Here is a 24,379-nt window from a genome sequence, read left to right as displayed (position 1 = left end):
TCAATTCCAAGAAAAAGCAGAATATCTAGTCCAGTTTACTACACCAACAAGGCCTCTTTGACAAAAAGCAGAGGATTTCCTTCAGTGTTTGAACCTTGGCCCACTGCTAAATACTCTTTCATTCTACTCCAACAGAAGAACCAATACACATTACATTTGTTTAGACAGAACAGCAAAAACAAACTGATCCACATTTGGAGTTAAGTGCTTAGTTGCTTGATTAGCTTACATATAAAACTCATTCCATTTCAAATCTTTGTACACTGGCAGGCTTGGCATTTAATTTTACTCACATTTTGTCTCATTACTAAATCTGCTGAACAAAATATTAGAGAAACACCAATCTTGAAATTTTTTTTTAATATTAGTTCACCTTACTTTAGCATAAAAGTGATAAATTTACTACAAAACAAAGTGAAAGAAACCATTATGAAAAGCATTGAAAATGTATTCTAAAAACTACAACCACTATCAGATAGCCTACTTACCAAGTTATAGTTCAGAGATAACTTTATTCTTGATTATGGACCTTTGAACAGACAGACTGACAAATCTAAAATATTACCTCCAGTAGAACAAGCAGGTATGACTGTAGTACATGAAAAGAGACTTATATACCTTATTTCACACAAAAAAGATGCAGTATAATAACACAAGCATTAAAAAAGACCCATGCATTAGATCCAGTATGTATCTTACACTTTATTTAAGTGTTTCTGTACATCAGGTCCCCAAAACCAAAGCCCACACATAAATACAAAATTCATATATCAATATGCATTTAGCTTACAAAACGCCATACTACGTACAGAAATCTCCTAGATTATTATTCAGGCTGTTTTTCTTGCTTTTTTCCCCATTTTTACAGGTCTGTCTGCTTCTCATTTTTGAGAGCATCACTGGGCAACAATGACTCCCACTAAGGTCTGAGAATACCTTTGTTTCAGCAGAGCTCACTGTTTCAGCTGGTGAAAGGAGTAGGGGCTGCCAGGGGGAAGTACTCTCACCTTATGTTGTTTAAAACTTCTAGGTCTGTCCCAGAATCTTCAAGTACCAAGGACAGGGTACTAAAGGCCAGAGTCAGCCAAATTTAGTATTTCAACTGTATAAACAGACTAAGGATGTGTATGAAGGGATCCATTAATCCATTTCAAAAGTTGTTCTTCTATTATGGCACACACAATTTCTTAAATGAAAGCCAGTAATAAATAGCTAGGATACACTTTTACTTCTGTACAAGAGTCTGTGCAGCAGTGGCTTTTCCTCTTGGTTGAGAGACCAAGTGTTTTTGTCCATCACAGGGATATTAATCTTCTTCCTTCTCAATGTAAGATTTAGTACTGACACGTGCCATTTGCCTTGCCAAATAGCGGTCCCTTGCTGACATGACTGTCTCTTCATTGCTCCGTTTGGCAAATTTGCTCATGCTCTCAGATGGTTTCTGGGCTTGTTTTTTCTCCTCTTTCTCCCCTTCCTCTCCAGCTTTATGTTTCTGCTCAGACAAAATTCCAGAGCTGGATCTTCCCTTCTCATCCGCCTCTCTTTCTTTTCTCTTTCTCTCTTTTCCCAGATCAGTCTCTCCATCTTTTTCTGAAGATGTAGGAGTACTTTCCCTCCTCTCTCTGTATTTCTTTTCGTCATTGCCATATTTCTCTCTCCTCTCCCTCACATGATCTTCCTTTTCTCTGCATTTCTCTCCTCTCTCCTTCTCTCTGTCATTATATCTATCTTTACCATTTCTTATTCTTTCTTTCTCTCGTTCCTTTTCTGAACCCTTCTCTTCTCTGTCCTTTGCCTTCCTCCATTCTCTGCCATGTCCCTCCCTCTCTCTTCTTTCCTTCCCCCTTTGTTTATCGTCTTGCTCTTCCCTCCTTCTGTAGTTATCTTTATTAGTGTGATCCCCGTATCTATGTCGCTCTTCCTTTTCCCTTTGGTAATCCTTTTCGTGGGTCTTACTTCTCTCATAATCTTTTTCCCTGTACTGTTCATCATTTCCCCTTCTGCTTGGTCTGCTCTCTCCCCTCTTTGTAAGATGGACTTTTGTGTGCAGCTCTTCCTCCACACTGGATGAGCTTGGTGACCTGGAACGCCTCTGGCTCTTGTGACGTTTAGCCTCCTCTTCACTGCTCACAGAGCTCTCTCTCCTTTTCTTCTTTTTCAAATTTACTTTACTATTTTTATGTCTCTTATCATCATCACTACTATCAGTTCCTAAGTCAGTATCAGCATCTGGATTACCTTCTTTCTTAGCAGAGGGCTTCAGTTGTTGTCTTTCATATGGGCATTTGTTCCTTTGGTTGGATTCATCATAACAACTGTCAGATTTTTCTTCCTTTATCCTACATTTTTTATGTTAAAAAAGAAAAAAACAACATTACACAGCTTGAAATCTCAGACTTTTCTACAAACTGGCTTCTGGTCAGTACTTAAGCAAAAGATGCTCCTGAAAAGTCTAAGAAAGCAAATCTATCTGTGGCTCAGGTTCCAGGAATCCAGCGCAAAGGTTTTCTATTAAGTATCTGTATCTGGTTCATTCGTGAATGCGAGCTGTTGAATTTATCTAAAAGAATGACTATGGTTAAGTATCTGTAGCCTCCATCTAAAGAAAAAGACATAGATTTGTATTCCTGTGTAAGCTTTTTGGCAAACCACACATTTTTTCCTGTATGTTTATTTCTCTATTCACGTCAAATAATTATCCAGAGAAGCAGCAGGTTGTATGTTTTGTTGAGAGAGGTAGGACCATAGCTTCCATTAGTAGTAGTAGATTTTTTTAATCTGGTATTTCTGAGGATCTCATTCTTGTGGCTAGATAGGAATTAGTATCTTTTAACAAGTCATAGATTCTTAAATACAAAAAGCCGACCCATGGAGGACAAATTTGGGCAGTAGACAGAAAGGTTATGCTTTGTCATTCTTTTCTGACTGATAGGGAAATATGTGTTTACTCACACAAGGCACATGTCTCTTCTTTTTAATCATACAGATACAGTAACAGTCAGTAGTAAATTCTTATGAATCAGCACACCATCTAGTTAGATTGAATGTTTGATGAATACTTCAAAGCATTGTTAGTCTATGAACAATGACTAAAAATTATGCTGAAAAGTTTGATAATTTATTTAACAATCCAATTAATTAAAATGACAAGTCAAAGGTGGATCACTTTAGGGACAAGTGATACAAATTCTGAGATCTGAAAATTGAGCCATTTTCTCTCTGTTCCTAGTGTACCACTGTAAGAAAAGAGTAAAATTAAAAAATACACCTGAGCTTATTTGAAAGCCTTGCTGGGAGCACCATCTACAGTACTACTTCTTTTCCCCAAATTAATTTTATATACAATTCACAAAGGGAACATCTCCCTAATTTGCAAGATTAAGAAACCATCATTTCAAATGATCTCTACACAGTACAGAACTACATCATCCAGAAGACGCTCTGAAAGAACTATTAAAGCAAATGGACAACCAAGTGGGCTGACCACTACTGCTACTGTTTTTATAAAGAAATGCAACTGAGTTAACTTAGATTTCATCAATAAAAAGAAAAACCATAAAATGCAAAATTCATTTAACTACCTCAGTAGCAATCTCTGAGCACCACTGAAACCAAGCAGGTATTTCTCTTTGGTGAAAGCCTGAGAGTATTTCTCTTTGGTGAAAGCCTGAGACAGGATGTTTTTCCAAACACACAGGTATACTAATACTTTAAGTCTCAAATGACAAAACTGTGGTCTCAAATTTCCCATTTTCTGCTTAAATTCAGGAAGCTGTTCTGCTTTTCTTCGAGTCAGTAATTCTCACATCCTACTTCTTTTACACTACTTTCCCCTATTTATTTCCAACGAGGTGGCATATCCTTATACTAAAGACATAATCGAGAATTCCCTTATTTCAGATAGCTGAGTAACTTCACTGTGATCACATTCTTCATTTAAGTTAAGAATTTACTTTCTAATAATCCAACCTCAGATCTAGAAGATCTCTTGATGAAAGGTGCATTTTCTTTGTGATAGCAAGCATTTAACTAGTGACATCCAGGTTTAAGGCCTATCTCAAGTGAGGTTTGACCTGAATGATCCGTTGTTGCATATAAGAAACATATCCCCTTCACCATATTTATCCACAGGGCAGAATTTCACCATCTCAACTACATAAATAATTCAGCCTCATCTCATTACTTTGCTTTGGAATGTGCATATATTAAGATTTTAAAATATTCCCACCGGATTTCCTAGATATTTGATTAATTTCCTTTTACCACAGCGTCAACACTCAATTATGTTTTATGAACCTGCAAATGTGGAATAAGGACAAAGTTAGAGACTCACATTCTTTTCAGGAAATTCATATGACAACATCATTTCCTATGACTTACCTCTATGCTCATTATTTTACCTTTTGTCTCCCTCATGATTCAAAATACATAACTTAATGCAGATTGCCAAATATTACGTAAACCAAAGTAAATGTAGGTTAGAATAAGACCATGCAGTATTACAAGTATGACTGTTCCCTTGACACTTTTTAAACAGCATCCCTCTCCCGCTTGTTTCCGTCTTATAGTTTATACCACTGATGATCATTAGACATTTTCCAAACAATTCAGTAGATCAGATGTATGAAGTAATCCGCTTACCCTACCAGTGTTTTAGTACTCTCTGTCTAATTGTTACAATGTTCCAGTGAGTCTGGAATCACAAACAGCCAGAAGCTGGTTTATATCTGAAAGCCTTCTGGAATCGCATCCTACCTGGCTTCACGGAAGCTGCATTTAGGCATCTCTTCTTCCCCTACCCTCTGGTTTAAAAGATGTCTGTAAAATCCACTGAGATCCTTCTGTTTAGTCACATCCAGGTATGCTAAGAGAAAGAAAATAAGGTTGGACTTACTGTGCCACAAATACTCATCAGACACAACTCAAAATTGGTAGACTGCAGTCTCCAGCCTGGAGGTTTTCAAGCCCAGAGCAGAAAAAGCTCAAAGCAACCTGATTTGACCTCATAGCAGACCACACTTTGAGCAGGAGGCTGGAACAGACGACCTTCAGAGGTCCACTTCAACCTGACTCATCTTATGATCCTATACCCTATTCTTTACACCTATTCCTGGAACACTGTACAGAATGTCTGAAGTAAGCATTGTAAGCATCATCATACCCCAGTCTTACGAGTCTTCCTTCAACAACAGACCGCTCCTCAAAAATTAAAAGTAGCAACCCAAACAGTACTTGACACACAAACAGAGGAGCTTCCTCTGTTCCTTTAGTAACATGTACAAAGGAAAGTAACACACAAAGCGGGATCTGATTCAGTATCTGCTATCTGGTCCTTTTTGATTTTAATTATCTCAAGCCTCACTGAGAGACCAGATGACGATGTTGTAAATCATGTATAACGCCATACTTATTTTTAAGGGGAATTATTTCAGTGTGAATCTCACCCTCAAGAGCTGCCTCTCTTCTTTCTCTTTCCTCCTCCTCAGCCCTTTCTTGCAGCTTCTTTTTATAGGCTGAAGTCACAAAAGCCTCTTTGTGGGCAAATTCTCCTCCTTCCATTTCACGCTCTTTCTGAATTTTTCTTTCCATTCTTTTTTCTTGCTCCTTCTTTCTAATTTCAGCTGCTTTGAGGATATTTTGGATATATCTGGGCTAAAATAGAAGGGAAAAAAGGTATCAGGCTGAGAGGTAATTGAGGTGGCTGAGAAAACACAAATTGGGATTGATGGAGATGTTGAAGAAAGTTGGTAATGGAAGAAAATTGACAGAAGCTAGTCTAACATATTCTCACACTGTTTGATAGCTATCTGAAATAAGCTGTCATTCCCTTTTAGATCACTACTAACATGTCATGCTTCCCAATAACAAAGGAGGTTGCTGTATTCAGTCAAAACATTCAGCCCATTTTTGACTAGGATGATTTTTGCTCTGACTGAAATTAAATATTTTTTGATTTCTCACCCCTCTGTCTTCTGTTTTGTAATAGTATTGCCTTTCTATTGCTGTAAAGGAGTGGGAAGCTTCCTTTTATACCCACATGACCTGACAAGAGCTTTCAAATGAAAGAGAGTAAGTAACTATGAAAATATCACTTGTCAGGATAATTCAACAATGCTTTGAAACAAGGCATTGGGCTGTGGAAATTGGCTCACATTTCACCAATGAAAGTTAATTATTTTAGTCTTCTGACAGTCCTCCAGTAAGCACACTAGTGAGTGAGGAGGGATGATTTATGTTCATTGGCTTAATAACGAAAGAGTCCTTATTATCAGAAGTAGTATTGTTGCAGGGCCCATTGCCTCTAATCTAGTTATCCCATTGTAACGTTCTCTTCAGAAATACACAGAAAGCTGTATGTGCATCATAAGTTGGGTGGGAAACTTGTAGACTGCCGCCCTCCAGAATACCACTGAGCAGGACTCTGAAGTATCTGATGAAATATTAGTTTTGCCAAAAGTCTTGCAAATTAATACCTGATATAACAGGATTTCAGCACAATACTTGCATGTCCCATGAGAAAATGCATTTGGCAAAGCTTAAAAGTTAATCAGTCATAGTTATTCCAAACATATAGAGATAAGACAGACAGCATACATTTTCAGGTATCGACCTTTTTGTCATCTTTTCCAGATAACACTCTGGCATTACTTTCTTTCTTCTTCTGCTGCATTTCATCATAAATACTGTCATATTCGTACACTGTAGCATCTTCCTCCAAAGCCTTCTGAATCTCCAATTTAGTCTAAAAGAAAAAAAGGGGGGAAGAGAAGAAAAGATACCAAAAAATTAAGCATGAAATTTGTACTATTTTCCAAAATTTTATTCCTATATTGTAATTTAAACAGATCTATAGTATAAACCTATCCATTGGAACACTGTGTGTAAATTAAAAACAGCCTAATCTACAAAGTTCTTGACGTGTTTACCAGGATTGAGAAGACAAACAATCAAATCATCACCCGTATTTGCAGTTATAGGAAATACAGGAAGTAAAGCACAACAGTCAAAACAACACTGGAAACTTCTTAATGACCAAACTGTTCCATCAAATAATGTAATTAATTTTTTTCATAAACACCATTTCAATGAATTTTACTGTCTGTTTTCATCTATAGTTTATCTCCCTTCCCTAAAGCTCCAAATTACAAATATGTACCAATGTAATTCAGGATACGATTCCATATGTCACAGTTCTATCTTTTGTTTGTACAGTCAAGTTGGAAGTAAGAACTGTGAAACCGTTCAGTTTTTAAAAGCCCTATCAGAAAAAAACAACTACTAGGGGAGCCCTTAGATCAGATCTCCTGACAACAGAAGAGGAATGCTGAACAGCACCCATAAAAGTTTCTCTCAAGCACATATTGCCTCCATCAAAAAAAAAAAAAGTGTTAAATGTATGACGCATAAATAGCTTTTTCTTCTAGCTATGTCTTTTATTGGTCTGGAACTTTTTAAAATGTAAAATTTGTGTTTCTTCCGCACAATTTATTCCTTGATTACAGTAAAATGCTCACTGTTGGTATATATTTAAATATTTAAAACCCCAATACTTTGTAACATTACATTCTAAAAATGAAACAAACTGTTTGAGAAATTCTAAAAACATCAATGCATTCTATGCCACAAAACAAACTTTGACATCTTACATACTTAAGTGCTTGCATTGAGTAAACAGAAATTTTGTTGTGTTTTAAATTATGACCAGCTCTGTGTTTAACCTCACTCACACAGCTTTCATCAGGCAGCTCTTCAGCTACTCTGACCATAGCCAGAAGAATTTCAAAAAGAGCAATCTTGCCTAGAAAAGTGAAACAAAATCATTGCTAGAGGAATGGTTCTGAGAATTTCAAGTCAATTTTTAAAGAAAGTCTTGTGCTGCAAAGAGCAATGCCAAAGACCATAAAATTATATGGAATTTTTTTAAAGGGTAACTCTAACTCTGAAGTTGCACAATTATGTTTCTGCAATTATTTAATAAAAGGGAATGGATGCAGTAATTTCTTAATCTGCTATGGGCCTGAAGAGTCCCCACTGCATCTTACCTGTTTCATTGCTTGTTTTTTCAATGCTTCTTTCTGAAGACTTTCACCAACAGATGGCTAAAAGAAGGAAACATTGCAGAAATAAAATTAATTACATTGACACAGCTCATATTATTTTTCTACCATTCTAATGAACAATTATATAATAGTCCCATTACATAAGTCAGTCTCTCACTTCCAACAGTATTTTTCTGTAAGAAAAACTGAAAGTTCATTCACAAGCATACAATGAATCAGCCTTTTCAATGAACACATTATTGCAGTACCTCAACATATATACGTGTATATATTTTTTTTAATGAAAATGGTGATGAGCTTAAGAACAGTATTTCAATGACATGTGTACCTCAAAAGCTGCACAAAATTTCATGCCATTTCACAAAACAAGTAATCTCTGTTCAAGAAACGCACAGAGACATAGGTCTGTGAAAACTGTTTAGTTGCAATGCCTTCCTCCAGCCACTGCCATAAAACGGGCAGAAAAGACATACCCGTCCACTATGGCAAGGGTCAGTCTGTTGGTGCAAGAAGCTAGCACATCAGCAGGCAAAACATCTAGCAAAGGACAGCTAAAGCCAGTACTGAAACAAATTCCTAAGAGAAGGATACTTCTAATACATCTCTTCACTCCTGAACACTACAATTCTTGCAGGTTTTGCCATTAAAAAAACCAACAAGAAAAAAGGAAAACACAGAACACAAACCCCCCAAATCAAAATAAATTGGAATGATACCTTCCTACCAATTTATATATCAAAAATGTTTTAATGTTCTTGGGAATTCTATGTTTGTGAATAAAGAAGGATAAATGTTCTCAATGACTTTTTAAATTGTATTTCTAATAGTCTGTGAAATAGATAGGTGCTATTCAGAATATACATACTCTTCTTCCAGCATGTAAATGTCATCAGACATGTAGAAGTCACGAGCAGACATTCTTACTGACAATCACATGAAAAAACTGTATTCATAGTAAAAGACAAATATCCAAACGGATATGGCACTTATTTCAAGTTTGATCTCTATCATTAGTTACGTATTTTTAGAAATAAGAATACTGCTGATTTGAACAACACGTACTTCAAATGTTAATGTTTCATTTTTCAGGATTAATACACTAAAAAATAGCAGTACTGATCTTCCCTAAGAAAAAACATATCCACTACTGAAAACACATTTTCTAATCATTTTGTCTTTTAAAAAAACCTTTGCATTTTACTTGGTTTTGTCTTTTAATTAGTGTTGAACTAAACTGCCTATCTACCTTTTCTCATCCAACAGATAATACTGTTTATTAAACAGATTCACTATAAATGACAGGACTCATATGCTTGTTTATGTCATTAAGTATCTCTTGATCTTAAAAAGCAGAAATAGGAAGGAAAAATCCTCTTGCATTTTGGCAGCTTCCCAAGTTTTGTAACTTTGACTAATACATGCTCTGTATCACATTTTAAAAGGACAAAGAGATTGTGTAATCAGCTCTTAATAAAATTAAAAAATGGTAACCAACTAGCAGGGAGCTTGGCAGCAGTGACTAGGATCTTCTGAAATCAAACAGAATTAGCACCATGTAAATTCAAACAGATCCCCTGAACAAGAAGGCTTTTGAATACATTTGATGTTTAAAATAAAATAATAACTTGTTGTGTCCCCTCTTTCTTATGCTATTAAAATTTTAACAGATGTGTCAACAAGGAAAAAAACCAAGTGCTTTTCCACAATTTTCTACGTGACAGACTGTAAACAGTCCAAATATTTTTTCACTGGTTAATTTCAGAAACAGGGAACAAGTTGTGCCATGAACAGGAGAATTAATGGAGTTTCATTATATGTGACTTTGCGACCTCTGTCTCTTTATTTCCTTTACCACTTCCTCAGACACCCTGCCTGCTGGCTTTCGCAAGTGGACAACACTGTGTGTGATCAAAAGCTAGCCCTGTGCTGAGCAGTCAGTGAACAGTTCCTCCTCAACACTGAGAAAGATTAAAATCACAAATTCTCATCTATGGCTGTGCCTTTAACCAGCTGCCACTTTTCATGAAGATCACAGGACTGCAGTATCTTCGGGAGGGACTGCTGCCACCCAGCAAGGATGGTTAAGATTGTTAGTGAGTTCACAAGTCATATGGGACTAACAGGTACATACAGGGATCACTTCTAAGGGACTTTTTTCTGCTATGCAAACCACAAATAATAAAAAGACTTCCAAGCTTCTGTGTAGCTTTTAAAAAAAGCCAGAAAGGTAGTATCTCAGAGGAGTACCAAGTAATTCCAAACTCAGCAAGAGAAGGTGCTAAGGCAACACTGTCAATATTCAGGGAAGTACATATGGTATCACATCATAGCATTCACTGAATTCTAGATACTCAGACCTTTGCTCACTTCCCATAAACATGCCAGTACTTACTTTTGTAAGTAATACTACAATCAGAAAAAACTGAGACACAGAATATTCAAAATATTCCTTCCTAGCCCACTCCAAGTGAGGGACTTACAGACAAAAATGGGAACTTGAAAGGGCACATATTCCACCTTTTTCTGGTGCTTTAATTGCTACATGCAGACTTAGATAAAATCCAGCTCTGATTTCAAAATGTTAAACCTTGTGGTCAAACTACAGTAATAAAGGGAAACCGTGATGAGTGCTTCCATGGAAGAAAAACCCTGCACTGATTCAGTTATGCTCATCACTAGAAAGCAGCCCCTCTCTCTTACTCAGCTGCAGATAACCAGGTAAGGAAGCAGACCACGCTTCAGGCTTTAGGAAGCTGAGCTTGGCAGATACTAGCAGCACACTCGGAGAGTCCACTCTGATATCAGGGACTACACCCTGTATACTGCAGCTTGCTGATTATCCGGACTAGAATTGGATATAGCCTTTTATTTATTTATGTAGCTGGCTGGCTGGCTGACTGGGGGAAGTAGATAGTGGATTGTTTGGTTTAAAACAACCTACAAGAATCCTCGCTTCATTGATCTAGTATTTACCTCTGGCTTTCAGGGTTCATGAGCTGATGTTGAGAAATATTTAAAATACTGCACTTGATCTTTATGTCATATGCTTTCTTCTAAAAAAATGCTATAAATGAGTCAGTATACATTTCTTAATGCAAACAACTATTTTAAATTGACAGTGGAGCACACGCCAGCATTACACAGAAGACCTACACTTCCTCCCGGCTCTTGGGGAAGAAGATGGTCCTCTGCTTGACATATTAAGGGTCATCACTGAAGATTCTTTTACCAGACACTCTTCCACTGGTTTCACAGAAAGGTACCTGAACAGTAAGGAATCTCCCATGCATTATGCCAGAAAGCAAGGGCTCAGTAGAAGACAAAACAGATTCTCCAGTTATACTTACAGAATAAGCTTTATTCCACCAAAATATATGAAACACTGCTTAGAATGTTTTCCTTGTCTGCCTACATGAAACGAACACGTTGATCTACAAAGATTGCATAAAAAAATGTAATATATAATCCTCGTTATTGTACATATAATTGTAAAGAAGTCCACCTGCGATTTGTTTGTCTAGAGTGGCAGTAAGTTTACAAAAAACAAACACCTTCCCTAATAGTTTATGGTTGACAATTTCCTGCCGTGCTATGAGTTCTGATAGATGAGAACTTCCCGTTCTTTTGTATTGTTTTTACTTATCAACTGCCCATTTATTAAAGGCCCTATAAGCTCAGCAATCTGTCTCATACTTTCCCTGCAGTCAAGCTATTCTTCTGAAGCACAAAGCTTATAGTTTAATATTTTCTGGAAGGAGAAAATGTTTTAACCCTATCCTGTGAAATGACACAGAATCCATGCAAATCAAGAAACTCTCAGAAATGAGACTCTCCAGGCTACCACTCCTACGAGACCATGGAAGATAGCTTGTACACAACTGAAAATGTAACAAATTTTTTAAAAAAATCACCCCAATCTACTAACATTTCTCACTTCTCTCTCTGATTTCTTATCTCCTTCAGGTATCTATAAGCTTCTTTCAGGTTCTTAAGTGCTTAAGCTACCTCCTTATTTTTATCCTGCAGGCACACACCCCTTCTAAGTTACTTCTTAAAATGTCTTCTTTACATTGCTCCTACACAACCAAAGGAGAACAGACATTCAAACTACTGACCAATGTTTTTGGTTTGTCTCAGCTATGTTCAACTCATGACAGAGCATGCAAACCATTTACAGATTTATACAAAAAGCTCAATTCAAAGTTCAAATGCAAATACCTAAAAAGGCAATTCCACAAATGAGACTACCAAAATTTCATTCTCTTACAAATTTGCCTTCTCTGCCCTCCCACCACAATGCCCGTCTTCCCACATCTCAGGTCCCAACTGCAGTTCCTTGGTTTCCCTCTGCATCTCCTGCTTCCTCCTGTCTCACCTAGATTAGGCAGCCAGCCCCCAGCTTCCAGTCTTTCCCTCATCAGGGTACTAACAGGGTCTTTGTTTTGCAGCTAGACACATCTAGTCTTGTCGAATTCACTTGAAATTGACCAGTACATTCAGAAACTTACTATGGGCAAATGTCAGACAATGAATCCTATAAAGCTTTTTTTAGAAAACCAAACCAAAAGGAGGATAGCAAATGATTTAATTGAATGTGCCTAGTTTAAAGAATACTCAAGCTCTATGTATCCTTCTGAGTTGCTAGTCATTTGTCCTTGGGAAAAAAAAGCCAGTTGCTGTCATTGGGGTTTTAGAAGTAATTCTTCCTAACTACTGCTGTAAATGACATAATTTCTGGAGCAGAGGGTGCAGTACCATTTAAGCATAGTCTCAGAAAACAAGTCTTAGTCTGTGACTGGTATAATTTTCAGTGTTGAAGCTGGTTTCTAGGAAGTTACAACCTTAAATCTGAAGCTGAGAATGTCTTGTAAAAAACATCACAACTATTTCAAAAGATGTTCTCAAAGTCTATGCGAGATGCCTGACTTGGTGTTCCCCACTGACTGCCACAAGAAGTATGAGACCAACAAATTCTCACATAATAGCTATTCTTAATGGAGTATCTCATATTAGCTGCACAGCCTGCCTCCTAAGGAAAAGCATTTGTGGTTGCTACCAAAACCCAAGGCATGGTACTTACTGATAGACAATATAAGACATCAATCCATTCCTTTTTTAAAGCCAGAAGATGTTCTAATATAACCTGTTATGAAAGACCCATGAGGGGGCTTTGCCCTTTAACATTGCCCTTTTGAATTCTCTACATGCTGCTTTACGGCAGACACATAAAATAAATTACCTTTGTTTAAAGTGAAATACATTTTAAAGGGAAATGAAATGCTTCAGTGACATCAGGCAGATTATATGCAGTTTGATTTTAATCTCCAACTACAACCATCTAGTTTTAACTGGATGCGCAGAAAAATATTTGACCAAACAGCAACAGCAGGATAATTCGGAGCTCTATTTGCAAGTGAAAGCACAGATACTCAGCTAGTTCACAAAAAGCAAAGCTTACATTTATACTGAGCTAGCCAGTCCAAAAGCACTTTATTGTTGAAAGACTGAGAAACAGACACTTTCAGAGCAAAATTAATCTCACTGATTTTAGCCATCTACTTTAGAACAAGATAAGTTGTGTCTCAGAAGTACCTGCCTCTCTACTGACTGTACAGGGAGCTCAGGGAACTCAAGTGTAGATACCTGCATGTTTTTTATGGATCTTGCCCCAAGTTTGTGGACCTATGTGGCTATGTCTCTGAAAGGCTAAGATCTGACTCTGCTCACTTCATTCTTCTCACATCAGATAAGGAATCTCAGACTGAGATATCTTTGGATTCATGACACTTTGGTATCAAAATATCTTAAGATAAGCTACTTACACTCTCAGGTGTATGTATTTAGCAGTGAATTGTTAAGGCTTGCCCTCATCAAGACCTATATTATCCAACTACAGACTGCACATGGATGATCACTAAATGTACATTAGACTCAAGTCTTCGGGGACAGGGATGGGGGACACCAAAATACCATCAGGTAACAGATTCATCTCAATTCATACACTATATGAGTCTTGGCTACTAGCAGACGATTAAGAGAAAGAACATGAAAAACAAGTCACGTACAGAATTAGCTTTCCTCGGCATTCCCTCCTAGCTTCCAGAAATGAAGAGGTTAGGGACTTCCTGAACTGGAGGATGCACCTGGACCACTGCTGGACACCAAGAGCACCCCTTAATTTGACTAATCCATTTCTGAATCCATTTATATTTTTGGCCATGCCACAATATCCTGTGGCAATGAGTTCCACAACTTAATTACACATTGTGTGGAGAAAAACCCCAACTTCCTTTTGTTTAGCTTAAACCAGTCACTTGGTAATTCTGTAATACACCCTACTGCTCATATTGCGAGAAATGGCAAAATCACTTTACTTTCTCTGAATCATTCTTGATTTTACATACATCCTCTTGAGTTATTCCTCTCCACTTCCTTCTCCTCAATAATCTCTTTTCTAAGAGCCTTTTTAGTCTACTTAGTCTTATTTTGCCTGAAAACTGTTGCATCAACTCTGATCATCATCAATACTCATTACTTCATTATTCTTTTTTTTAGTCATACTGTATCCTCTGCAAAGTTGCAAAGTGAATGGAAGGATCTGTAAGCAAAACCAAAAATCTGAGTCTACAACCGGATATAGTCTTCTGCTTGTTTTCAGTTTCTTCCTTTGTGCCAGCTTAAACACTCCATTTATCTTTTAGATGGTCACTAAAAAAACCCCACCAAATCAAGCTGGTACATTCACAGAACTATCCGCACTGACTCCACAATCTCTCTCCTGAATTTAGCACCTACTGTGGTCTATATACAGTTATTTTTTCAGCAACACTTTACATCCTGTAGCAACAAACCAGTTTTGAAAGGCTAGTAAGGTACAGGAATGTATGTTGGGCAATTCTGACACAATCAAGAAACAGAAATTTTATCTGCTGTGGCACAGAGATATTTTCAACTAAATTCCAAAGTTAAAACAGAACGTGGAAGAGTACACTGGGAATACTGACAAGCCACCTCTCTGAAAATGCAATGCATGAGTAAGGGAGTAATATTTTTGGAGAAAATGGATTGGATACATCACAAATAACAGTAAGCCAGAATGGAAATTTATTTCTAACATCTCATAGTTTGTTGAGGTAACATCTACTCACTGTAACAGGCCTTCCTAGGGGCAACAACCTTCCCTCCAGTTTTTTAAAACAGCAACAACTCCTCATTATGAAGGCAAATTCACAACTATGTTGGCTAGAAGTAACTATAGTCACCTGGTTTACTTTTTCCCAGTCAACATTGTATTTCAAGAAAATTTCCATCCCAGATGTTCTACTTCTTATGAACTAACCCGAAGATCATCTTCATCAGCAACTAACATCCATTAAAGTACTTAGCCACAGCAAAAAACCCTTTCAAATTCCTTCAGCAAGGGTACAGGCAAAATCTTAATGAAATATGCACAGTAACATTAAAAAAAAAAAGGGAGCAAAAGTTTGGTATCTAATATATAACCACAGACCAAGTCAGGTGTGCAGATTTCCCAGCACAAATATTAGAGTTCAGTTAAAAATACATAATCTCCAGACATTTGAGATGTAGTTCTGACTGATAAGGTAGCAGACAGGAAATGAAACCCCTCCCAAATGCTGCTCCTTATCTTGAAAAGCTCTGAAATTATTATTGAACTAATAAAGTAATTTTGCTTTTTTAAAAAATGATCTTCTTTGATAAAGGCAGTTATGAGATTATTACTTTTTGCCGGGTATGTACCATACTGATGAGCATGACAACTGTTAAGAGCCTTTATAAACAGACTCTGGTAGGGAATCTATCAGCCTTTCTGAAAGGGAGGATACCTGATGCCTTACACTAGAAGTTAGTAGACAGCAGCATACATTATTATAATTATTAACATTCATTATTTTGCTTTAATGTTTAGAAATTAAGAGAAAATGGAGAAGTGAAAAAATGCAAGATAGCCCCAACAGTCAGGAAGGTTCCCAGTCCTACCGTGTAATGTTTAATGGCAATAGATTAAATCAAGCTCATTCCTGGGATCTGGAAAATGTGGGGTCAGTCCCTTAATGTAGAGAAAGGCACCAAATCCCAAACTGACAAGGAAGTGCTCCTGACATTAAGGACAGCAGATGTGCTGTCATCTCCATTAGCCGTATTTAAAGGAAAGCCTCTCTTTAGAGCCACGGTGCTAGGTATGAGCTCAAGTGGAAGGATGCACCTCCTGATAGCACTGAGGACAGCAGCTAAGTGAGGAAAGAGATGGGATTTAAGACATGTTCCTGTCATCTCTGTTTCCTGTGAGTCCTATAAGATGCACTGAGGCAGTTTCATGTTGAGAGTTGAGTGGATGTTACTAGGAAGGCCCTTGGCCCTTTCATGCCCTATATAAAGGTTGCTCAGACACCTTCAAAAGCAGCATTCTGGATTCTGTAATGGAACCAGGCACACAGAGGCTGGGAATTGCTAGATTCAAGCTTTCTGTGACATAAAAATAACAACTGCTAGTTTATTATAAAAAATGACATTATGATTAATTATCACAAGTAATTCCAGATTGATAAAAACCAGTAAATTGCAACATCATGTCCAGAAAGGTCCACCCATGTGAAGAGTTCATCGCCACAATTCTGAGTTTCTATTCTTTACCTGTGAACTATGAAGCTACTGGCTTTAAATCCTTCAAAAATTCTGTTTTAAAAGTTGGGTTTCTGTAAGGTATCCAAACCAGCCTATATACCACACCAGTTCTTGAATGCTCCCCATACTCATAGCAGCACATCCAGAAGTGTAATTTTTACAGTGTATAGCACCCTCTACTGGGACAGGTAGAAAGCCAGTATTTTGAAGGTAATACTTAAAAAAAAAAAGACAATTAAAGGAGCCTGTAGAAAAGAACACTATCAACATCATGCAATGTAGTCATACATCATGGAGTATCAACAAACTCTGTGATCACAGAAAAGTTGTGTATTGTTCAATCTAATATTACAAGTATTGTGAGTACTTCCAGAACTACAAGTAATTCTCATTACTTGCCTTTTTTTTTCCTTTAGAACTTTTGGGTTGTACAGCTTTGCTTTTGTTTACAGTGAGTCCAAACACCATAGATCAGCTACATCAAATTTGGGTGGAATGAGCTAAAGGATAAAATACACTTAACAACTATACTTTAAAGTTAATATCTAAGAAATGTCTGTTGATTACTGCTGTCTTTCTATCTGCAGACATCTTTACCAGTGACAGCCCACAAATTTCTTTACAAGCTAGATACTGTTAACTCTTGCAAACAGGTTGCCACATGTGATGAACTTTGGAAGAGTTAACAAAAAGTAACTAACAATCAAGTTATCGCTTCCATGTAACTTGCAGTAAAGAAACAGATCATATTTCATGCCCAATTCCAAAATGATGACACATATCTTACACTGCCATAAACTGATGCAGGCATTAAGGGTTGTAAACAAATAATTTGCAGAATATGGGGCAAATTTCAGAAGAAAACTGTTGAACTGACCTCTTCATCAGAGTCATCTGCAAACACTGAGAGTTTCTTCGAAACCAGATTTTTCTGTGGTAATTTTTTTGGCATAATGAGCCCATATCTAGGAAAAAAAAAAAAAGTTACCTTTAACATTACTTACAACAAAACACACAGCACCTTCCAAAACAAAAATCTACCACTCACAATTTTAGAAACAAACTACCAGCATCACCATCATGTATCAAATATGGATCTGAGCAGCATTTGCAGCTGTGCGCTTAGCCTTGCCACATGCTTGCCAGCTTCTCCCACAGCTATTGCTTTTTCCATGCAAAGTTTCTGGATGCAATGATCTTCCTAAACTAGGCCACGAATCCCTCTTGTCCAGAATTCTCCAAGTTATTTTTTTGTTCTCCCTTGGAGAAGTAAAAATTACTACTGTTTAACCTGCAGAGAGTTAGTCTTAGTCTACACTGGACACTATTCCGTAACTATGTTTGCTGGTGCTATAAGAAGTTCACCTATTTTGCTCGGCAACATAAACCACTAATCCACGGACACAGCTACAGCAAAAGACAGGATTTACACTCAGCTTATGTCATGCAGAGATTGATTAACTACACATGCAGAACTCTTCTGCTGACACAGCCAACCTGCGTGCTCAGGAACACTTCCTAAATTTTCGGTAACGAGCAATCCCTAAACCAGGAATTTCTCCCCCACCTGCCTTTCCCCAAGTCCATCACTGAGTAAATAGTTCGTCACAGCCTGCACCGTGGAGCCGGAGAACTCCACGATGCCGTAGGTACTACATCATCATTGTGACGAACGAGTTGCTTCCGTGTGCTCCGAACATGCTCCCCAACAGCTCCCACGGACCCGGCTGCAGGGAGCCGAGAAGCAAACCGCAGCACCTCGGCCACGTCAGGCCGGTGCTCAGGGGGTGGCTGGGAAGCGGCAGCTGCGCAGCGGGTTGTCTGGGAATCCTGAGGGGAATCTACTTCCAAGAGGGAAAACTATCCCCCAGCAACACCGCAGCAGCCACCGGTGCCTTCCCACTGTTTGTGGTTTTGTTGTTTTGGTTTTTTTTTAACAAACACAGTTTTAAGTTGAGGCCAACACGACAAGGCTACGCGGTAGACATGCGCTGGCGGGGACGAGCGAGCCCCGCTCCTGCGGCCCGGCCCGGCCCAGCCCGGGGGTTCTGTCAGAGCTCGCTCCGGCCCGAGGCAGGGCCTCGCCTGCGCTCGCCCTCAGCGGCGGCCCCAAGGTTCCCCCCCAGCCGCTGCCCCGCGGAGCGGGGCCCGCTCGGACCCTCCGCCCCGAGGAGCCCGGCGGCGGCGCGGCGGGGCCCCGCAGCCCCAGCTCCACCGTCACTCACTGCTTGCTCAACGCCGCCATCTTGTCCCGGCCGCTGCCCTCCCCGCCGCCAAGTAGAGCCGCCTGCCCTTCCGCGGCCGCAGATTCCTCACGGCCGAAAAGCCGCCCTTCCCCGCCAGCTCCGGAGGCTCCCGCCGCACCGCGCCGCGGTCCCGTTCCAGAAGGGAAGCAGAGAGCGGGCGGAGAGGGCTGGAGGCGGGGGACGAAGTTTTTTTAACGGCCCGTTGCTGAGTGGCGAAAGTGCCGGTAGCCGAAGGGCTGTTGCGGGCGGCCCGCGTCGCCCTGAGGGGAGCCGAGCCGAGCCGAGCCGAGCCGAGCCGAGCGCGCCGGCAGCTCCTCACGGCAGTGGCCGCTGCTGCCCGCGCCCGGGCACGAGAGCCCGCGTGGGCCCGGCGGCGGGAAAGGCCCCTGAGGCGGGAAAGGCCCCTGAGGCGACCTCCCTGCGGCAGCCGGTGGCCGCCGCTCCTCCGGGGGGGGGGGGGGGGGGGGAGAAGCCACCGTGTCCCCGCCAGTCGTCACCTACCTGGAGATGTCGCTTGTTGCCGACTAAAGAAAGAAAGAAGAGTTTAATTTCCCAGAATTTTATTAAAAAAGTGATTCTGCTAAAAGAAACCTTATTGGAAAGATGAAATCTTGCTGCAGACAGTGCAGTTGGCTGTAATCTCAAGCTTTATACCAATAAGAAAGCTTTTTTTTTCTCCCTATATTAAAATGTAGGGCTTTTCCACAACACGTTTAGAAGAACTTGACAAAATGCTGATTAACAACCTGTAGTTAAAATTACTCCTAAAAAGTAATTTAAGGAGACTGAATCTTGAAAATTTTTGCTGTATCATTCATGAACATTGCAGCTTGGTAGTCATAAACTTGTCCCTGCCTCTCTCTCATCAGAATTAATTAAAAAAACCAAAACATTAATCAAGCTTTTTAAAGTGTAGCAAAATATATATAGTATTATACTAGCATAGTGTATAGTATTATACTAGCAAAATTGTTTCCTTTAATGTTTTTATTGCTTTTTCTTAATAATCCCTAACAGACTTCCTAACATCTTAACAACAAATACTTAGTAGCTATGCATAAAAAAATAAAAAAGTAACAGTTAATTTAATAAAATACATCAAATACCAGAATCGCTAAGGTTGGATGAGAAATTAAGAGATTTCATTGGAGGTACACTGGAACTGGGTGCCAAAAGTGGCTAAAGATGGGGTGGTTTTACTGTGTAGGCTCCTTGTGATCTCTGCTAGTGACAGGCAGGTGTCTACCCAGTGGTACAAGTATTCGGCTGGAGCTGAGCCCTGCTGCCACACCGCCGCTCGAGGTACACCTGAAACAAAGAAGAGAGGTGACTCCAAAAGCCCAAGTCGAAACCGTGACTGGTGTTGCTACAAGACTGAACAGAAGATCATCGCGTCAGTGGAGCTCCCCCCGAGTCCGATAGTTCCACCCTGGAAAATGGTGATGCTTTGAGAAGCACATAGCATTGTTGTGACAGTGACTGGTCAAGCATAGGAATGCTGCCTTTTTATTAGAATATATTTTGTATTGTGGTAGGTCTTCTGTTGCACAGAGTGGTCTGCTGTATTTTAATAGTAAACATTTGGTAATTAAAAATGTAAAGAGAAAAGTGCTTTTTTCCCAAGCTTAGATTTGATTTGAGAGTGATTATCCTTCAAAGCTCTTTTACTAAATGCTATTAAAGGTCAGTACAGAACCATACCATTAAAGGTTGCTCTGTCGATAGAGTGTAGGTTATTTTGTGCTCTGTTCTATATTACGGCACACATATATGGAACATAAGGGCGTTATCTAACATACACCATGTGTGAACACTGATGGTCATTTTAAAGAAATTGCTATAATTGTGAGTTATACCTGTACTGACACCACTGATCTGACACTACTCTCAGAACAAGTTCCATCCTGGGAAGCCAAATTTTGTAGCATACCAGCAGTTTGCCAAAGCTGTATTCTTTCTTATTACATCTGCGTCCCCAACTGGAGGAAGACTGGATGCTGTAGGCCTGCTTCATTCTTTCCAGTGAATTAATTTAATATATATGAGGAGAACACATGAAAAGGAGCTATGACTGCATTAAGTGTTCACTGTTCATCAGTAGGCAGGATACTGTTGATAAATATCTCCTGCTAAACTAACAAGTCTTGTCCACATTTGATTTTTAACAGGCCTCTTCAGTCTGGCATTACATCATCAAGTGAAAGATCTCAACAAGAACAATAGTAATTTCTCTTGCAGCAATATTGCATAATAATAATAATAGCCTCTTGACTGCTCTGGCAGCAAAAAAGCCCACATTCATTAAAGGAGAGAAAGACAGACTGAAAACCAACTCCTGTATATGGCCAGCGAGTATATTAAGTACCTGGCAGATGGTGTTTACAAGGAGGAGGGCTCACGCTGTCCTCCCACCATCATGTTGCTGTTTGGAGCTGGGTGAGTCCCTAGGGCAGGGCACAGAAGTCTGAAGTAGATTTACTTGCCAAAAGAACCATCATTCTTAGTATGTCTTTACATATTACTTGCCAAAAGAGCCATCATTCTTAATATGTTTATCTGGAGGTTTACAATGAGATCACTTGTTCTGGTAGGTTTCAAAGCTGATCTGCTCCCCTTTCCTTAAGGCAGTGAATTTTGATTCTAAATTTAACAGGTTTGCTTTTATTGACCAAAAAAACCTGCAGATATTTAGGACCCTTTATCTGTTGTTTAATCTATTGTGAAATCAAAGTTAATTTCTGAAGTAAGGACCTTAAAAGCACTCCGCTGAAAGTTGCCACTGACACTGTTTCATTGCTGAGCTGTGTCTGGTAATCTCACAATTAGTTCATGATATTTACCAGTGATGCAGTCCAGCAGCAGCTCTGCTTGAACTTGTACAGATGCAGCAGTTGGATCAAAGCAATAAATCTCCTGAATCAAACTGTCATCAAGTTTCTGCAATGCAGAGAACAAAAAGTCAGGTGGCAGTGAAAAACTTAAGAATGGGTTACAGAATTAAAGGTTGCTGAGAAAAGCATATAGGAAATCTGTAGGTAATGAATTATTTCATTGCCAATTCACCCTTGGCAAATTCTACTGTATTTTCCTGTGGGAAGAAGAGCAGAAAACAAAGTCTCAATATTTTGAAGTCTCACCAGTTTACACTGACTCCAGTTCTCAGTCTTCTCTGACCCCTTCCAGTTTGGATGGAGAAGCAACAGCACAGCCTTAACTATGTTATGTAGCAGAGCTGGCGGTTCTATGTAGCTCTTTATTTCAGCAAAGCTCTCGGCATCAAGTTTCTGGACACACTCACGCAGGTCCTGTAGCATGAATCGGTGGAACAGAATCCCTGCATGCCTCAGATTTGCCATGTGTTCTGCCTCTGGAATCAAAAGCAAACCTTTCAAGAAGTTGCTCAGAAACATCTGCTACTCGAGACTTATGTTATTGACTGAAAGGCTCTGTCCTCTTCTTTATGATTAACTCTTTGTCTCCTTGATCGATTAATTTGTATACAGCCCAAGTATCCTATGCAATTTTAAAAACGGGTATGTGCTTGAGAAGGAGACAAAGCTTGCCTCAGGGGCAGGCAGAGGTCTTGACACTATGAAAGGTTCAGGCATGCAGGTAGTTCTGTAATTGTGACATTCAAATCCTTTTGATCTTAGTTGGGGCAGTTCTGAGGAGGACATGCTAGATCCCTGAAGGGAACAAAGCACCTTGCTTCACACCTTTGATTTCAGTGGGACTTGCACACAAAATACCCTGTGAACAAGAGTCAAAACCTAACCATATTGTTTAACTCTACTCTGCTAAGCACTTGGGCTTGCTCAGGAGTAGTTTACGTGTACCAAAGGTTTGTATTTGTCTTTCCATATTTGCAGGAATTATACTTTAGATGTGGTTTTACTGAGATTCCTAATTTCATCCCTAAAAAACCTATCTTGGCTCTGTATGCACAATACCCAGTACATAGGTTGGTTCTGTTTCCTCTAAGGACATCTTCAGTATCTCAGAGCAGGCAGCTTGGGCCATCTTTAGCATTTTCTGCAGGTCTTTGTGTTCGTGAAGTGGTAATTTCTGGTGGCGTCCAATGCTGATATCAAATATCCCAAGCGCTTGTCCTGATAGGTCATGGAGAGGTACTGCAATGTGGTATTCTCCACAGACAGAAGTGTAAATGACCTGTGAACTGTCTGTGCACTTAAATAGGTAATCTCTGAAATGAGAGTAAAGAGAGGAAAGTGTACTAGACTTTACCATTCCCATTACTTTCGGTAATTTATTTAGCATATTTTAGTAAGATGCCATTCATGTCTTGTTGTTAAAACAAAGGTATTACGTTACTGAATCATTTTTTATTTCCTTAAACTGAAATATGCACAGCTTTAAGTATCACTCAAGCCATATACAAAAAGGAGAAAATAGCATTGTGGAACACAATATTGCTTAGCCAAGGCAATTGCTGAAAATCATAAAAATTTAAGAAACCTTGCTTTAAAAACAGTTTCCTGTTTATAATCGCATTGACATTTGTTCTATAGAGTTTTATAAAAAGTAAAAACATCTGCTAGAACAGCGAATGGCTGTTCACCCAGCTTTGACAACAAGGATGGTATCCTTAAAAAACAAGTCTGTGAGGCTCTTGGCAGTGGAAGGAAACAGATAGTTGAAGGAAATGAGACTAATATGGCCAGGGAAGAAGACAGATTATTCTAAAGAGCAAAATGGTTCAGTGTAGGCTCTAATCCTGCAAACCTTTCGCAGCAGATGTAGAGCTTGCTTGGCAGCTCAGCTGGTAAGCATTAAGTCAGACGTTAAGCTTTTGCAGGCCTAAACTCAAAGAAAAACTCACCCCTTCATAATTCAGTATCACATGCAAACACACCAGAAACCTTGATCGTGAGAGCGCTATAGCCAGACACTCCTGCAGGGTTGCATTACCATGGGCTTTACATAATGTGGATCATGCCTGATGCAGGCTGGAGCATAGGACCAGAGGTGACTAGTTTGATTGCGGGTCCTGGAACCTACCTTAAGAGGTTTTCTTTTCTGAGGAGAAGGACAGGAGAGCTATGAATTTCTTTTTGTCCTGTATTATCTGTAGTAAGCATCTTGCGCAGAGCATAGTCCCATGTCTGCCAGAGAGAAAAGGGAGGTTTAGCTGCATCCAAGAAAGGAACAGCCATTTTGAAGCCTGGAGAGGGAGGAAATTGTTTATCTCTTAAAGGAAACTCCTATGTACATTCAAGTGCAATGGGATGGTTTAAAGACATTTCCCAACAATGCTTGGTTTTATTCCCAGAGTGTATTGCTTAAGATGGATGAAGAATGTGCCCTGGACCTCCCTCAGCTGTTTAATCCACCCCCAGGCTCCACACTGAGGAACACCCACAGGCCAAGAAGAGGTTTCCCTTCTTTTTCCCATCCTCTTGCTGTCCT

General features: G+C 39.3%; 2 protein-coding genes across 3 annotated transcripts in view; both read right to left on the bottom strand.

Annotated features, from left to right (window-relative positions):
* Positions 1–684: 684 nt before the first annotated feature.
* NSRP1 (nuclear speckle splicing regulatory protein 1) lies at positions 685–19,035 on the bottom strand. Of its 2 annotated transcripts, XM_075032800.1 has the most exons (7): positions 18,932–19,035; positions 17,584–17,671; positions 8,043–8,099; positions 6,611–6,742; positions 5,445–5,652; positions 4,756–4,864; positions 685–2,339 (listed from the first exon to the last, which is right to left on the bottom strand). In XM_075032800.1, the coding sequence occupies exons 1-7, from the start codon at positions 18,949–18,951 to the stop codon at positions 1,307–1,309; spliced, it is 1,647 nt and encodes a 548-aa protein (XP_074888901.1). In that variant the 5' UTR covers positions 18,952–19,035; the 3' UTR covers positions 685–1,306. The 2 variants fall into 2 exon arrangements, with proteins under 2 accessions (XP_074888901.1, XP_074888900.1); XM_075032799.1 differs by lacking the exons at positions 17,584–17,671; positions 18,932–19,035 and having other exon boundaries at positions 6,595–6,742.
* Positions 19,036–19,430: 395 nt separating this feature from the next.
* The window catches only part of EFCAB5 (EF-hand calcium binding domain 5), a 42,385-nt gene continuing 37,436 nt past the window's right edge, over positions 19,431–24,379 (bottom strand). Inside the window, exons 19-23 of the mRNA XM_075032789.1 lie at positions 23,972–24,075; positions 22,903–23,156; positions 22,090–22,319; positions 21,793–21,889; positions 19,431–20,260 (exon numbers count right to left, since the gene is read on the bottom strand). Of these exons, the coding sequence (XP_074888890.1) occupies positions 20,085–20,260; positions 21,793–21,889; positions 22,090–22,319; positions 22,903–23,156; positions 23,972–24,075 (861 nt within the window). The 3' untranslated portion in view covers positions 19,431–20,084. The remainder of the gene's footprint in view (positions 20,261–21,792; positions 21,890–22,089; positions 22,320–22,902; positions 23,157–23,971; positions 24,076–24,379) is intronic.

The sequence above is a fragment of the Buteo buteo genome, chromosome 7 (genome assembly GCF_964188355.1).
Source record: "Buteo buteo chromosome 7, bButBut1.hap1.1, whole genome shotgun sequence".
Lineage (NCBI taxonomy): Eukaryota > Metazoa > Chordata > Aves > Accipitriformes > Accipitridae > Buteo > Buteo buteo.
Note: the sequence above shows the minus strand (reverse complement) of the source record. Positions and strands in the feature narration are given on the sequence as shown.